Source organism: Sphaeramia orbicularis, chromosome 18, assembly GCF_902148855.1.
Source record: "Sphaeramia orbicularis chromosome 18, fSphaOr1.1, whole genome shotgun sequence".
Lineage (NCBI taxonomy): Eukaryota > Metazoa > Chordata > Actinopteri > Kurtiformes > Apogonidae > Sphaeramia > Sphaeramia orbicularis.
The window spans coordinates 33,634,749-33,650,696 of record NC_043974.1 but is presented as its reverse complement, the minus strand read 5'-3'; the positions used below and the strand labels follow the sequence as shown (position 1 = coordinate 33,650,696).

General features: G+C 42.3%; 1 protein-coding gene across 1 annotated transcript in view; it reads right to left on the bottom strand.

Annotated features, from left to right (window-relative positions):
• Positions 1-15,948, bottom strand: part of LOC115438402 (insulin receptor substrate 1-B) — a 96,590-nt gene that overhangs the window by 53,244 nt on the left and 27,398 nt on the right. Inside the window, exons 2-3 of the mRNA XM_030161999.1 lie at positions 11,897-12,198; positions 7,976-11,162 (exon numbers count right to left, since the gene is read on the bottom strand). Coding sequence (XP_030017859.1) covers positions 7,976-11,162; positions 11,897-12,198 — 3,489 coding nt within the window. The remainder of the gene's footprint in view (positions 1-7,975; positions 11,163-11,896; positions 12,199-15,948) is intronic.

Here is a 15,948-nt window from a genome sequence, read left to right as displayed (position 1 = left end):
TGGGCTGGATTGGACCCTTTGACGGGCCGGTTTTGGTCCACAGGCTGCATGTTTGACATCTGTGATTTAAGCTCGTACACGGCTGCTCTAAAACACCTGTTTTCCTTGTGTGTATCTTTTTGTAGTTTTATATTTAGTAAATGGCTGTGCATGTTGGCTCCATATGTGGCTAAAAAGAGACTTGTGATGCCACTGCAAAGCCTGTGCAGACTGCTACTGTCCTCTTTTCTAAGGCGGCAGACTTTTATTGCCCGTAATAAAACACACACTTCTTTTTTTTTTTTTTTTTTCGCTGTGGAAAGCTTCAAACACAGCAGAAAAACTTTGCCCATTTGCAGCCGTGTCATGCTGAATTGTGCAGAATGAGGCGCCGGTGTGATGATCCGCCCCGACGCTGTATATGAGGAGCTGTGCTTATTTAGTGTTGAACTCGGATTCACCTAATTGGACAGAAGCAGAGGTCTGTAATGAGACAAATCCTGCTGCCGTGGAGGACGCAGATGACCTCATCACATGGTTGAAGTCAGTGGGAGAAAAAACAAAAAACGCCTCAGCCTTCCAGCTCAAATATATACACATCGGGACAGACGCACAACACACACAACCTTCAACACTTCCACAAAAACCCAAACAGAGCAGAGTTGTTGCTATGTGCGGTGTGAGTTCGGTGACTCCCAGAACAGACCACCCAAACAAAGTAAACCGGACTTCACAGAACTAAACGTCCCCGAATCTAATAAAAACAAACCCCAAAAATAAAAAAAAAAGGTCCTTGTGCTTTCTGACCTTTCTGGTTTTACTCAAATGTATGTGGACATGGGTGAAATTATGAGATAAAACAAAAAATGCAGTGTTTGTTTAGTCAAACTGGACGGCGAATACAGACGAGAGATTCTGCATCTCCCGAGGGGGAAAATCTGTTGTGCAATACAGTAATTAGGCTAATGAATGAAAGCTGAGGTTGCAGTGTGGAGAAATTCAGGCTAATTTCCATCTTAATATGGATTATGCAATCATAAATGTAGAGCTGTACCTCCCACCTTGTCCTGGTCTTCATATACGAACATACCATTACACAACATTCAGCAAAGCACAAAAGAGGTTAATGTCTAACACTGGGATGTTTTTTTTTTTTTTTTTACATTGATTGCCGTTGGTCTTTAACCTTGAAACGTGGATGTAAAGTCATATATATATAAAAGATGGCAAGAAAAAAGCATGTGAAATATAAGCTTTGGAGTAGACTTCCATTAGGAGAAGTTCATATGTAATATTTTCACATCAGTTGAAATAAATGTTAAATCTTTGTTTCTTTCAAGTTTTGCAGGTTATTTTGAGTCATAAGTGAAAAGTTAAAGAATCCAGAGGGTTATTCATGGGTTAAATTATTGTTAAAACCATTTAACAAGACAAAAATTGTGTACAAGACGCAAGAAGATGTAATAAAATTCTATAAGATTAAGAAGATGAAGAAACAAGATGATAAAAAACTGTGAAATGCATAACAAATGCAATATAACGCGAAAAACGTGAAACGAGATGAAAATTTTGCTACAGACACCACAATATTTAACATGATAAAATTTGTACAAAAAGACATAAGAGGATGGACCAAGAGAAAAATTATATAAAACAGGTAGTAAGATGAAAAATCACGATGCAAAGAAAGTCAAAAAGGCAAAAAAGAAGAGCAGAATTACATTAAAAAACATAAGAGAAAATGCAATAGACAATATTTGACATAAGACAAAAACTATGTAAACAATGTAAAAAACAACACTAATAAAATATGTGACAATAAAAATCACACGTGTAGTTTCTGATTATCCTTCAAAGACCCAAACAACCACCATCAGCCAAAACCATCTACTGATCTAAAACATTTAATACCTGTTGATCCATTAATCCTATCAATACATGTAAATAATTGGCGTAAAATACAGTTTGTCATCTTTTCATGGTCATCAAATATGACCCATTTGGACGTTCAGAGGCTCTGTAGTTACCATGGAAACAGTGTCATCTTCTACAACATTGATTCACCAGTAAAACCCATAGAGCTTGATCAGTGACAGTGGATGGAGACACTTAGTTTGTGTTCCGGTAATGATATATTTTGACGAAAAAGTCACTTTTTGCCAAAATATATCATATTGATCTTATAACATTTGAATTTACTCTGAGCTTTAACGAACATCTACCTGATCAGTCAATTAAATATAGCAAACACCTGATTTTCACTGACAAATGAGAAACGTAGAGGATAATACTATAATAAATGATGATAAATCACTTATGAAAGGATAGATGTAGTAAAAATTAACTTGGAAATTGCCATAAGAGTTACTGCTTGTTTTGGATGCAGACTATACAACGTAAAATCAGAATAAATAAGTGTAATTTAGGGTATTAACTCAAAATTATAAAATAGACAGTGAATTAAAAAGTATAAAAAAGAATCCTTAAATACACAGATAAAAGCGCATCACTATACAGATGTCTAAGATAATATAAAAGCGTGTCATGACACAAATCATCTGAGTTTTACGGCCTGGCCTTTCTTCTCATAAGCCTCACATCGACTCCAAACGGCCTCCACGTGCTCGTCTCTTCTGTTTTTCCAGCTCCACATCTGCGAGCGTTTACACTCTGAATAAATATGAGCAGAGTTATGAGTCGGTCGGAGCTCCGTCTGCCTCCGGCGCGACACACAAACGAGGTTAAAACGCAACCGATAAACAACTGAAGGCAAAAACACACACATACAAACACACACACACCGACACCGAGCGGCTGCCCTGAGCTTCACCCTCCTCGGGGTCATGCCCCGTCCACGTGGTTGTGTTTTACATAACACTACGATGCACTGTCGGCCTGGATTACACACACAGCAAACCTGTCAGCACGACACAAAACTGTGTGTGTGGGCCTTTACAATTCGTCTTCAGTGACATAAGATGCACACTTAATTTGTCATCTGACTACATTATTCAGTCTGACATATTGCACACTCAGGGTTCTGTTTTACTCATATTTGTGACTAATAACAGATGTAAAATACACTATATGGACAAAAGTATTGGGACACTTTCTTTTCTAACGGGTTTGGGATACAAAACAATAAAGACAAATGGCATAATATAGTTTATATTGTAATAAATATCTTTGCATTGCATTGGTTAGTTTTGTTTAAATTGATACATTAATTTCTCTCAACAATGATGTTGTTTTTTGGTGTATTTTTTTTTTTTATCCATGACCTTGACACTATTCATGTAGCCTATATTGGTTGCAGCATACACTATGGCCACGGAACATTTCTTCAAGGGAAAAATAAAGTATATGATTTTGTATTATATCATGCGTCGGCCAAGTCAACCCTTAAGGACCAATAACTAAATCTGCTTAAAACAGGTTGAAATATTCAATAAAACACAGTATATCTCAACAGTCCAGTCAGCATGGAGTGTCATGATGGTGGAATATTTCTGGTATTTTCAGGTGGATTCAGTCTTACTTTTTAATTTAAAATTGCGGCAGTAATATAAACGCAAAACATACATTTTTACAAACCTGATTCATACTTTAAAAACAGATTACAATAGTCATGAGAGTGATCAGTTGATTCTGTGTGGTTTTGTCTCTCATTCAATAACTACAAAGCTAAATTACTTTTTGTGTTCATATGAATTCAAAGCGTTTTGGTTGTAACTGTCTCCTCGCATTCATTTATTCAAGAAAACACATAATTTGATAGATTTTTTTTTGAGCCACTCATGTGCCTCTGGGGTTATTAAATACAAACTAATGCTGTTAAATGATTAAAAATTTTAATTCGATTAATCACAGGGTTGCTGTGGATTAATTTCAATTAATCATGATTAAATATCATTCATTTTTAATCTATATTAATCATGTTTCATTTTGTATGAGCAAACAGACTCAAGAAATGAATATATGTGCACTTAATGTGTTTGTCACAAGCTGGGTGACGCGTTGCCTGAAGTGCTAGCAGAATCCCAGACTAAGGTATGCTTTGCGTTAATGCTGTATTTTAAACTGGAAGTGCTTCGGTGAAAAGACAACTCCTTCCTGCAGAGTGTGTATAATACTTTATGTTGGTTGACTGTTCCGTCTTGGGTTTTTTTGTCCTCATATTTCCATCTAGAGGACCAACGTGCTGTTTAGTGTCTTCCATCTTTATGGGTTGGTTCTGCTGCCTGTCACTACCAGATCAACTGCCCATTTGTTCATGCGTAATGCTAACTCTACTTGAACAAACTTACCCAAATGCGTTGCAAGAGATGTTCAGAGTCATTCCCTGCTGCAAATGGGTTAATTGCGTTAAAAACTTTCACCAGATTAATCATGATGATGGATTAATCTGCATTAACGCGTTAATTTTGACAGCCCTAATACAAACCAATTACCAAAGACAACAAACTCATGCTTTTTAATCACTTATTACGAGTGAAAACAACACCAGACAGATTCAACTACTGAAAATCATGATTCAGTATCTGGAAACAGAAACTGTCTAGAAATGATCATATTAGACTAAAGGTCAGGTTATTGATCGGATGAACCAGCTTTAAGATTATCCAAAGATCAATATGGTAATTTTCCAGTCCCCTGTGTAAAGAAGACCTTTCCTCCCGGTGCCCTCAAATGCCTCGGCTTTCCAGGATTCGCTAAAGCATGAGTGTTCCAGGTCGCTCCATGTGACTGACTTTAAGCATGTTTACTTCTTCCCCGGCCGACATGACATGGAAGTTTGAGGAGGTGGGAATGTGCCAACCAGCTGCCAACTGGGCCACGAACCCTGCAGTGTTACCAATAAAATTACCTTCATACACAACTGGAAAATGTGTCAGTGGAGTTTGAGATGCTTAGTTTGGTGCAATTTCACCTCATTTTAACAGTTTTAGGTGCTGCCTTATTTCTGAAACCACAACAATTTTGTTGGTTTTAAGGAGAAGTAAAATTATAGTGTCAACACATGACTGAGAATTAAAGAAATACACTCTGGATTAATTTTATGTGAAGGATGTTGCAATTCTAAAGTATTTCTATGAAGAAATGTCAAGCAATGTGAAAGAGCTACAGGTTATTTTGAGAATGGCACAACATTCCCGCCATATGGTAAAGAAATAAAACAAATGGTTGGTGCAGGACAGCGGTGTAATCCTGTCACATGGTTTTTTTGGATGACGTTGTGGAAGCGGTGTCCGAGTTAATATAAATTAACATTTGGACCTAAAGACGACCTCTGCTTCATAAACTACATGTTAAAGATCATGATGACAATTGTCCATTATGTTGGAAACAGTAACACACACTGTCTGTGACACTTTGGCTGAACTTCGTAGCCTTAAAAAGCAACATCCTGATGCTGAAATACACTTTTTCAAGCATAAAAATGACACGCACAATCTTCAAATGTGATTATAGTCAGTCTCAAAAAGGCATTATTTTCTGTGAAATAAAGCTCACTGTGTCTGTGCTCATTATCTAAATCCTGAGAGGTTATTTTTACACATTACACATTACATAACCAGTGTCCAATAGGATTGTTTTTGGCTCATGTCCCACTACTGATGTTCAGTTTTAGCTTTCAGCTCTCTGTGCCAAAACCGAGCACCCCTGAGACATACTCACACAGTTCCTATACAAGTTACTGCCTGTTGAGGAAAACTCCCTGCGATCACACAAGACCGTCGCTTTTTAAACAGATACTTCAGTTCTTGTGCATTTTTGGAATTTTTTTTTTTTAGTTTGTCATATCTGCATTGTGCTCAAAAATGTCTCTAAGTAAAAATGTTTCTCTGCAGAATGTCTTTGCAAAGATTATAGATGAGGTTTCAGTTAAAAAACATGTTAACAATAGAATGCGTAGTGAACAGAAGGGAGGGGAGGAATTTCAAAAATCTGTCAGCCTCCATGTCAGACGAGGACGAAGACTGTGAAGAAGAATGAATAAGTGCAAAAGCAACAAAACAATCGCGTGGAACCAATTCAAAGCCAGTGATGAGGACCAAAAAAGGTGAGAAAAAGGATGAAGAAAGAGGCGTAGAAAAGACACAAATTATAGAGTGCAAGAGAAAAGAGTTTGAGGAGAGTCTTGGGGCTCAGCCCTGCTGAGGCCCGCCGGCCCACCGCGGCAAAAACACTCGAACAAAAGGATCATTTATTGGAGGAGGAAAGAGGGGGAGGTCGAATGGAGGGATGAAAGGAGGGGGAACACTGTACAGAGGCATTTGAGAGCAGTGTGAGTGAAACACTGGCCCCATCTCAACATTCACAGCCAATGTGTAACATTCTCCCCCACACTGGCCCACTGACGTACTCGGCAGCCAGAGCCCATATGGTCCCGCCGTGGAAGCCTGCTAGCATTTCTATTTAAGATACACCGCCAGCTTCCACCGACCTACCCTTCATTTCGCAATAAAACCAACACGACGACGTATGGACGCAGGCTTCATTTCCATCTGTGGAATCTATAAAACCCAACTGTTGAGCTCAGCCGTGCTTCACTCACCACAAGATCCCATGCTGAATTTTTGCTAATGCCTTAAATTCTTCATTAAGTCCAACTGTGGAGCCAAGCTATGAGATGTTTACCACAGAAACCCAGGAGGTTTAAGCCTAACACAACCTACAGTACAAATCATGTTGAAGCTAGCAGGGCTACATAAACAGTGACGCTTGGCAGGATGCATTCATCAAGAGCCCCACTGTGGAAGGCTAAGTTAAGACTACTAAGTGTTTTACTGTTGCATATAAATCCACATCTCCATTTAAATGCAGCTCGAGCTGCAAAAACTGCAGGCGTCTATTTCTTAACGGGCCAATTTAGTGCAGACAGTGGCTCAAAGAGAATGTTATTCTATGAGGAAACGTCTCACAGTGACCTAGTTGAGGCATTGTTTAGCTGTGGTGGCTCCCCCACAGCTACAAAATTGCCTCACACAGTAGGAAAAATGTAAATACAATGAAAATTCATCATCTGGCCTTACTGACCTCCCTACGAGAGAACGTCTGCGTAGAAAAGCATACAATTACTGTATTCAATATACAGCATATGCAATTTGACCCCTTTAGCTGCAGTAGAAATCCTACACCTTATTATACACAACACGCATTTTAGTCTTAACATACACAAAGAAAAGAAGTAGTGGTCTAAAGGGGAAAAACCACAGCTTTCCGGGAGGCAAGAATACATAAACCACTGCACACAATTCAGTTTTTTTTTTTTTTCATTTTAGAGTCATAACTTAAAGAGTAAAATATGACTAATTCCACATGTTATTTGGAAATAATGGTCAGAGTTCATCCTATTGAAACTTGGAATAGAATGGAATGACTGCATGGTTTCTTTAGATCAGCAGTGTGGTAAGATGTTTACATGGAAAACAATAGCTCGCCTGGATCAGAAATAGTCCTTTGACTCACGTAAGTATTTTACATTCAAAACCAAAAGCAAAAATTAAATTGTCAGAGAATGCTTACATAACATTTGAGGCGCCTTACAGGGATCAATAGTCAGTTGCAGGAGGCCGATATTCATTGATATTCCAATAGGATGTCTGGCCTTCAACACCTTACATAATCACATCAGGTGAGGTAAGAGAGGTAAACAAAGCTCCTGGAATTGTAGATCTGCTTACGAATTGTCAGAGTAGTTGATCTGTATCTATTGTTATGGATTATGCAGACAGTCACATGAATTAGACTGGTCTGTCTTTTAATCTGGCGCCAGGTGATGTCTGATTACAAGCAAAGATAGAACAAGAAGTTATGCTCTGTTGGATTATGCTGAAAGCCTTCCGTGTGAACATAGTGACAGACAGTAGAACAGAAGACAGGAAAAAGATGACACAACTGAGAAAATGACAGAAACATCACAGGGTTTTTTTTTTTTTTTGGAGAGGGGTGGAAAAATAAAGAGTCAAGTGAGACAGATTTAGACTCTTACCTGTTCCCTCCTTGTTTCCATTCTGATGTGTCCTCAGCTCCTCTGATTTGTAGAAGTCGATGCTGGCGTACGTGTTGAGGCTGGAGCTGCTGCTGCTGTTGCTGACTGCAGCACCCACTCCCCCCACCCCAGAACCTCCACCCAGTACTGAGAAGAGGCGAGAGGGGGCCTGGCTACCTGAGGGACAATCCAGGCCTAGATGGGGGCTCTCCTTGTTGGCCAAGTCCAAGTCTATATAGTTAAGGCCTTGCTCTGTGGATGAAGTGTTTGTGGGAAGGGGCTGCTGTCCAGAAAGAGGGAACTGAGAGGGGGTATCAGTCACAGCACCATTGCCCCATAGCATGCTATCAAAGCCCAGGCGGCGGGCCACAGTCTGGGCGTGCTCTGGGAAGAGGGAGGCAGTTGACGAAGAGGATGTAGAGGTAGAGGTAGGGAGGGAGGGAGAAGCAAGAAAGGTTTCTGAGCAGTGCCGTCGGCGTCCTTGGGGGTCGGCCCGGATAACTTTCGCTCCGTGGTCTGGGTTGGGTCCTGTTTTGGCCAGAGGGAAGTCAAGACCTCGAGACAGAACTGCAATAGAAGCATCAGTCCTGGTGGGGGACGGGGCTTGAGGGGAGACACTGGATGAGGATGACCTCGGGATGGTGTTGCTATTCAAGCTGAATGCCATCTCCGTGTAGTCGCCACAGGATGTTGGGGACTCCGATTCAGACACTGAGGGTACACTTTCTCTGCTTTTCCGAACTGGGGCTTCAGTCACCTCCACGCCCTCTTCACGAGAAGTAGGTGTCCCCTCATGACAGGTTTTGGGGGCATGAACCAGAGTCGGAGGTGTGGGAGGAGTGTTGAAAGAGGGGAAAACAAGAGGGGTAAGTGAAAGAGGTGAGGGGGACGGACAAGGGCCCAAGTCCATGTTGACATACTCCGAAGCAGCTGGGGGGGTAATTGGGGCAGAGGGGCTACGGGAAAGCGGGACGAAGTTACCCAAGCAAGATGCTGGCCGACTTTGAGGATTCTGGCTGGTTGAACCATGAGGAAGGGATAAGCCATGCCTGAGACCCCTGCCACGTCCTCCACCCACTCTAACCTGGCTGCACTTTTCCCCCTTGAACTCAATGCTGACATACTCCCCAGGACTCTTGGGTTCTGGTGGGAGGGGGTTCTCCCGGACGCGAGGAAGGGTGTTGGCCTTTGAAACATCAACAAACAGGCTCACAGGTCTGCTTCTAGTGTGGCTACCTTGCTTGGACAATCCACTAGAGCCCTGCCTCTGTTGAAGCTTATTTCCATCTTTGGACTGACCCCCCCCAGCCTTGCTGCTGGCCCCCTGGACAGCTCTGTCTTCGCTCTCCCCAAGGCTCTCACTGCTGGCTGAGCTGGAGGAATATGAAGATGATGAGAGCGACAAGTGGCGTCCAACGGCTGAGTTTCCGGCTGCTGGTTGCTCCTGACGCCCTCCCATTGTTCTTCCTCCACCCATTCCCCTACTACAACTCCCGTTAGGCCTCCTGCCTCGTCCGGGCCCATCATCGAAATGTCCTGAGGGGTTATGTTTGTACGATCGAGGAAGAGAGTAATAAGAGTACACCATCTTGGGTGCTTGTTGTTGAGAACTGGTTTCCAAATGGCCGGTGTGTTCAGGGGGTGGGGGGCTGCCATTCATAGAACGTGCACTGATTGGAGACATGTTCATATAGTCACTGCCTGCCCTGCTATCTGCACTACCACTGCCCACCCAAGTCCCTCCACGCTGGTCTGGGGAGCAGCTGCTGTTGGGGGACATAATCATATAGCCATCAGATGTTGGTGGAGGTCTTATTTGCTGTGGAGGGGATACACTGTTGTTAGGGGTCATGGCCATGTAGTCATCAGCAGGTTTAGAGTCAGAGTCCGGGACAAAGACGGCCAGTGATTGAGACAGGGACACTGGAGGCTGCGTGACGCCAGGCAGCATCGACATATACCCATTGTCTACACCTATATCTATACTACCACTTCCTCCTCCAGCCCCTTCACTTTTTAACTCTCCTGCCACTTCCAAGTAACCTCCTCCACCTCCACCTGCAGACCCACCACTCACGACAGACTGTCTCTGTGTGGAAGAGGAGGTGGAAGTAAAAGATTCCCTGCTGGTGCTCCTTGACATGATTGCATAATCAGCTGAGTCTTCTTCGGTGGGCTCCTCACCTCTTCGCTGTCGTGGGGCCAGCCTCTCAAGGGCCATGGGAGGTAAAGAAGCCCGCTTACTAAGCAACCTACGTTCAGCCTCACATTCCCGACTGGAGGAGCGGCGCAGCACTCTCCTGGTCTGAGACTGGGAACTAGTAGCTGGTGTTCCTGGTGTTGGCATGGAGCTAGATGTCACGGTTCCTTGATTGCTGCCGTTGCCCCCACCACCTCCACCACTACGTTGCCCCATGAGGATATAATTGGCTCCCTCCTCCCCTAGCGACTGGCTGCCAACACTTCCAACAGAGCTTCCAGGGAGGCTAGGGGAGGGCAGGAGTGCATGATCCCCAGGACTAGAGCCATACTCATCAGAGGAGCCGTAGTCGCTGGGTGAGCCTGAGACAGAGGCACGATGCATGGGGACACGACTGTAGGCCCCAGACCCAGGCCCAGGAGCAGAACAAGATGCTACACCTGCAAATTCAGAGCCATGGCCTGAGCTCGAAGATAGGTTTGGAGTCTGGGATGGTGTCGGGGTGGAGATAGAGCGCATCAGCCCAACAGGAGTCTTCGCTGCTGTGGTGGAGGCTGAACGAGCCGACTTTGACCTGAGGATTGGGGTGGTGGAACAGGAGCCATTAGTGGATGGGCTGGAGCTTGGTCCTGGGTGTGGCATGGTCCCTGCTACATTTTCCTCCCCTTTACCGCCATCACTCGCTGTTCGAGATCTCGGGAAATTATGCCTTGGGGTGGGAGAAGCATTGGCACTGCTGACCCCCGCTCCACTGTTAGCCCCCCCAGGGGGTTCAGTTCGGGGTCGACGGGTGAATCCCACCTGGCTGGGAGGTGGGTTGGTGTGGTGGCGGCGGGATGGAACACTGATAGGGTTTGAGGCAGTGGCACCTCCTCCAGGACCAGAGTTTGACTGAGACTTGCTGCGTTGGCGGAACTCCTCGCTCAGCGCCTTCATTGCTTCTAACAAGGTTTCATGCATGTTCTGGGCCACCACTGAATCATCCACCTGAGAAACAACACAAAACCTTTAACAATTCACTCAAATTCTACACTTACACATAATTTACAACAAAACATCTCTTATAAAACACAAAGTTGAAGTCTTTATGGACCTGAGACCATTACATTGGTATTGCTGCACCAAACAGTCTGATGTGACTTTTAATCATTCTAATGTGATTTACTGGGTAGAGTATTGCATGGATGCAACCACTGCTTCTGAAGGACCACACTCCAAACCATGTCAGTGACATAAATATTAATTATGCCCACAGTTTTAGTGAACTACAACAACGGGAGATGCTACAGTAAATATCTTAGCTTCAGCCATTATTTGTCATCAATAAATGATTGCATTGTTTGTTGCTGAGTGTTCATTTTATGAACCATTGCCAGGTATTTGTAGTAAATGTTTAAAAAAAAAAAAAAAAAAAAAGCTTAGCTTGCACATCACTGTAAAACCTCTTGTGGTTTATTGCATCTTATTCTCATAGCAAACCATGATCTGGTTTTGATTATACATTTAAAGAGTGTTTTTCAGATGCTGCTCACTTTTTTTCAATTTATGACTGCCATTTGCAAAACCCGAATTGGTCCATAATATAGGGTTACCTCAGCTCTTAACCATAGCATTAGGGTGTTTGTAGTTTCTTTCACTGTCTTGATTACAGGCTTTCTACATACATATGGGCTGGTGGGTGAATCTGTCAACATAAAGGGGACTCCAGATTACAGACTCACCTGCATCCAAAACTCGCCGGGGCCTGTCACTGCAGAGCGGCCCACCTCAACGAAGAAGAAGTTTTCTGAGTGGCCGCAGCGTCTGACATTCATCAGCTGGAGCACCACTGCAGCTGCATCAGAGTTCAGCTTGACAAAGTTGACGGTCTTGTCAGTCAGGCAGAGGCGGTAGATGCCCACCAGGTTTTTGGCTTGACCCAGACCCTTAGGCCATACCTTCACCTGCCACACTTCTTTAAAAGCCGGCCCAGGATTTGGTACTCCATAGTCCCCTGCTGTCCCACTGTCAGTCGGGTTTTTACCTGGAAGGAAAGGAAAGGAAAAAGTGGATTCAATAAACACAAAACAGAAAATGTAACTGCATAGGAGAAAAAAAAGGGACACTAAAAATGAGGAGAGGCTGCAACCTCTGCAACAGCAAAGTGCTGACATTTGACAAGAGAACACCAGGTGAAACCACCACTATTTACCCGTTTGTAGAGGGCAAGGTGCCATTATTATGTAAGCTTTGCTGAATCTGAGTTTTTCATAGATTTTAAACCAGATCTGAGTTCCAGTAAAGCATGCAGCAGCTTGTGAGACTGGTAAACTGTACCTGCAGGCTGCAAATATGGGGTCTCATTTGTCACCTTCACCTACATCCTGACACATACCGGTGTGGAAAAAAACAACACTGTTGACAACTGATGCGCTACACAAAATGATGATGACCTAGGAAGAGCAACGGTTGTGGAAAAACTAATTTGAACCAACTTGGAAAATGCTTAACAAGTGAATATTCTGCTAAACCAAAACAAACTATTTCAACAGATAGCCAGAAATCATAGGCCATGTAGAGCCACTTTCTGGAACGAGCTGCTCAAGTGACAGTAAACTGACTTTGTAATCTGATGAACCACCTATTATCAGAGTACAAGCAGCCTATTCACCCACTGTATTAGGAAATTACTGGAGCGCAACAATAAAAAGCTGTTGGTAATAGTAAACACACAATGACAAACTTAGTTAACTTCATAATACGTGACCACCTGTTTAGAGTTTGAAGTAAAACTATTAGATGGAAGCAGGAAATGTGTCCATTAACCCATTACCTTAATTCTATCACTATGTGTAACTCACCGCCTGCTTCAGATCATATCAGAGATTTAACTCTAAGCTCTTTTACTTTCAGTCACAGGAGACTTAACATCTGTTGAATGAACGGCCAAGATTAGGAATATGATGATGCGATCATGTGACTCATGTTTTAGGGTGGATATCTCATTATTCTTTAAGGAAACACCCTAAAAAGTGCCTTAAATACCCTTTCCTCCCATGTTCTACATTTCAGAATTCCCCCTCTAGGTTTGCCAGGTTGGATTTGATAACAATCAGTCAAAAAACACACAATCGCTTATCTTTATCCTGAAAAGACAGAAGAAACAAACAGCACGAGCTTTCACCTGTTCACACCAAGAGAACAGAGTGTTCTTTGCAAAGTGAGGCCTAGCACCTGCTTCATTAGCCTCCCACATCTGTGACATTGAACTTATGAAGGGATGAAAGATTTTCTCGGCAAGTAAATGAATGACGGGGAGTATTTTCAGAAGGCCTGTGAGGCGTTCTGCTTTGAGCATTGAATGCAGCCCAATCAGGCTAATCACAGTGCACCCTGACCACAGCATTACAGATATATGCTTGTACGTCTGCAGGCATTTGCTCCTTTCCCATGATTATGCACGGAGTTTGACATTGACAACCATATGTAGACAACGAGGCCAGACGCCATATTAACAGAGCTTCCGTTATGACCAACATTTCCCTGGATCCCTTTTCCAAAACATTTACTCGTGATTGCAGACGACAGAGACGTCTGACGTGTCTCGCCGAGTCTTCTTCCAGTTTGCTTCCCCAAAATTAAGGAACGCTCGAGACTTGAAAGAGACTTAGAATAGATGTTTTGTTGAGCGCCGTGGAGGCTGTGGCTTAGTGGCTGTGTGTGTGGAGGCACTCCCCCTATATTAGATGACTCATTCAAGGCCATGCATGGCTGTTTCATGTGCTGCTTTTTTGTGTGTGTGTTCGAGAAGCCCTGTTTGCCTCCTCGATTTAGATTTACAACAGGAAGGGATGGTTTGGGGATTTTTCAGCGTGGACCGAGGGAATGAGGGAATGAGGGAATGCAGGAGATTGTAAGAGATATCAGACAACCATTAGGGAAGAAAAAGAACACTAGTGGGTTGCACCAGCTGAGGTCCACGGTAGCCTAGTTTAATTTCTAAATTAGGACATAGTTTACATGGGTTACACCAGCTGAAACGGCCCTAATATATGCTTAAGTTACACCTTAAATCTTACACCAAGTCCTTAGTAGGTGTAAAGTCCTCTGTAACAGATGAGCAGGGCTGAATTATACCGGCTGTTTAAAACCAGCTGTGCATTCTCAGTGACAGATGACACCATTAATTCCTTATGACAGAATACAAACTAACATCAGTACACCAACACACAAGGACTCAGCAATGTGGGCAAAAATACAACCACAATAAAAATGTTTGTTTTAGTCAATAACAATAATTATCGCAATAAATGTTAGATCACTATTAATTACAGTTTTAGGGCTGGTTTTTAGTCCATAGTGAAAGTTGAGGAAATCAGACATTATGTTACTATGGAATTGGCAGAGATGGGAGTAAGTCACACATGTGTAAGTCTCAAGTCTTAGCCTTCGAGTCTCAAGCAAGTCCCGAGTCATTTTTGTTAGAGTCGAGTCAAGTCAAGTCATGGCTTAGGTCATGTAAGTCACAAGTGAAGTCATAGAAATACCAGCTATCTCCAGCTATAAGTGATGCATAGTTTTAGGAAAGAAAGAGTATTTTTGAAACAATCTCTGTTTTCAGTTCATGTGGCTTGAAAATAATTTAAATTGTAAATCGCCTACAACCTTGGGAAACAAAAAACTACAAAAACAATATTGATTTTTTTTGGGTGGGTGGGGGTGGGGCTTTTTTGGCCCATATCACCCAGCTCTAAATCATGTTCCTTTTTATTGTTGTTCTGTGATTAACGTCCACCAAGTGTTGGAAGACAATGCATGAGAGACAAAACAGTACTAAAGTATTGCCTTTCAAAATCTCAATGTTTTGGTTAGTTTGGACAGATGCAGTTTAGCTGAACCTCACATCCCCACGGTAACCAGACACTGACATAGATTTAGCTGTAAACTAGTCTCAACAAGACTGCGATGAATTAATCAACTCTGACGGGGCATTTTACCACCGATCAATAAAAGCAGAACCAGACTCTGACTGTGACAAATAGCTGCTATTAAGTGTCATTATTAACTGAGAAAATAATGGGTTCACAGAGAATAAAGACTTATGGTTAATTTGATGTTTTTATTACTTTGACTCTGAAGTGATATTGGCTGATTAATCAGCCATCTATCACCGTTTTCTGCCCCAAACATTCAATATATCTGACCGCTAGTTTTTTTTTTGTTTTGTTTTTGTTTAGTTTTTTTACTTTTTAATGTTTTAAATCACTTTTACAGTGCAGTAACAAAACAAAGCAAAAAAAACCAAAAAAAACACACACACACAATAACACAGGGGGGGGATGCTGTTCCTCATGCATTCGACTGCTTTTCCGTACCTGATCTGATATCAAGAATTAGTGTCCTTGAATATGATCCATTTCTCCCATCTTCGCTTAAAAGTTCCCATCTTAATCCTTAATTGAAATGTTAATTTTTCCATAGTATAAACTTCCTCTATAATGTCCAGCCATTTTTGCGGTCGAAGAGGGTCACTTTTTAACCAGTTCCTTGTGACTAACTTTTTGCAGGCAAGAATTAAAATTTTAAATAAGTAAGCGTCTTCTCTTTTATTTATGTCATCAGGTATTAGACCAAGGTAGATAGTCTGGGGGTCAAAATTTTAAATGCTCTCCATTGTCTGAACAACATGGTTCCAAAACATTTGCATTTTTACACATGTCCAAAAGATATGCGAGTGGTTGGCATTCATGTGACCACATCCTCTCCAGCATTGCTGCTGTTCTCCCAATTGTTT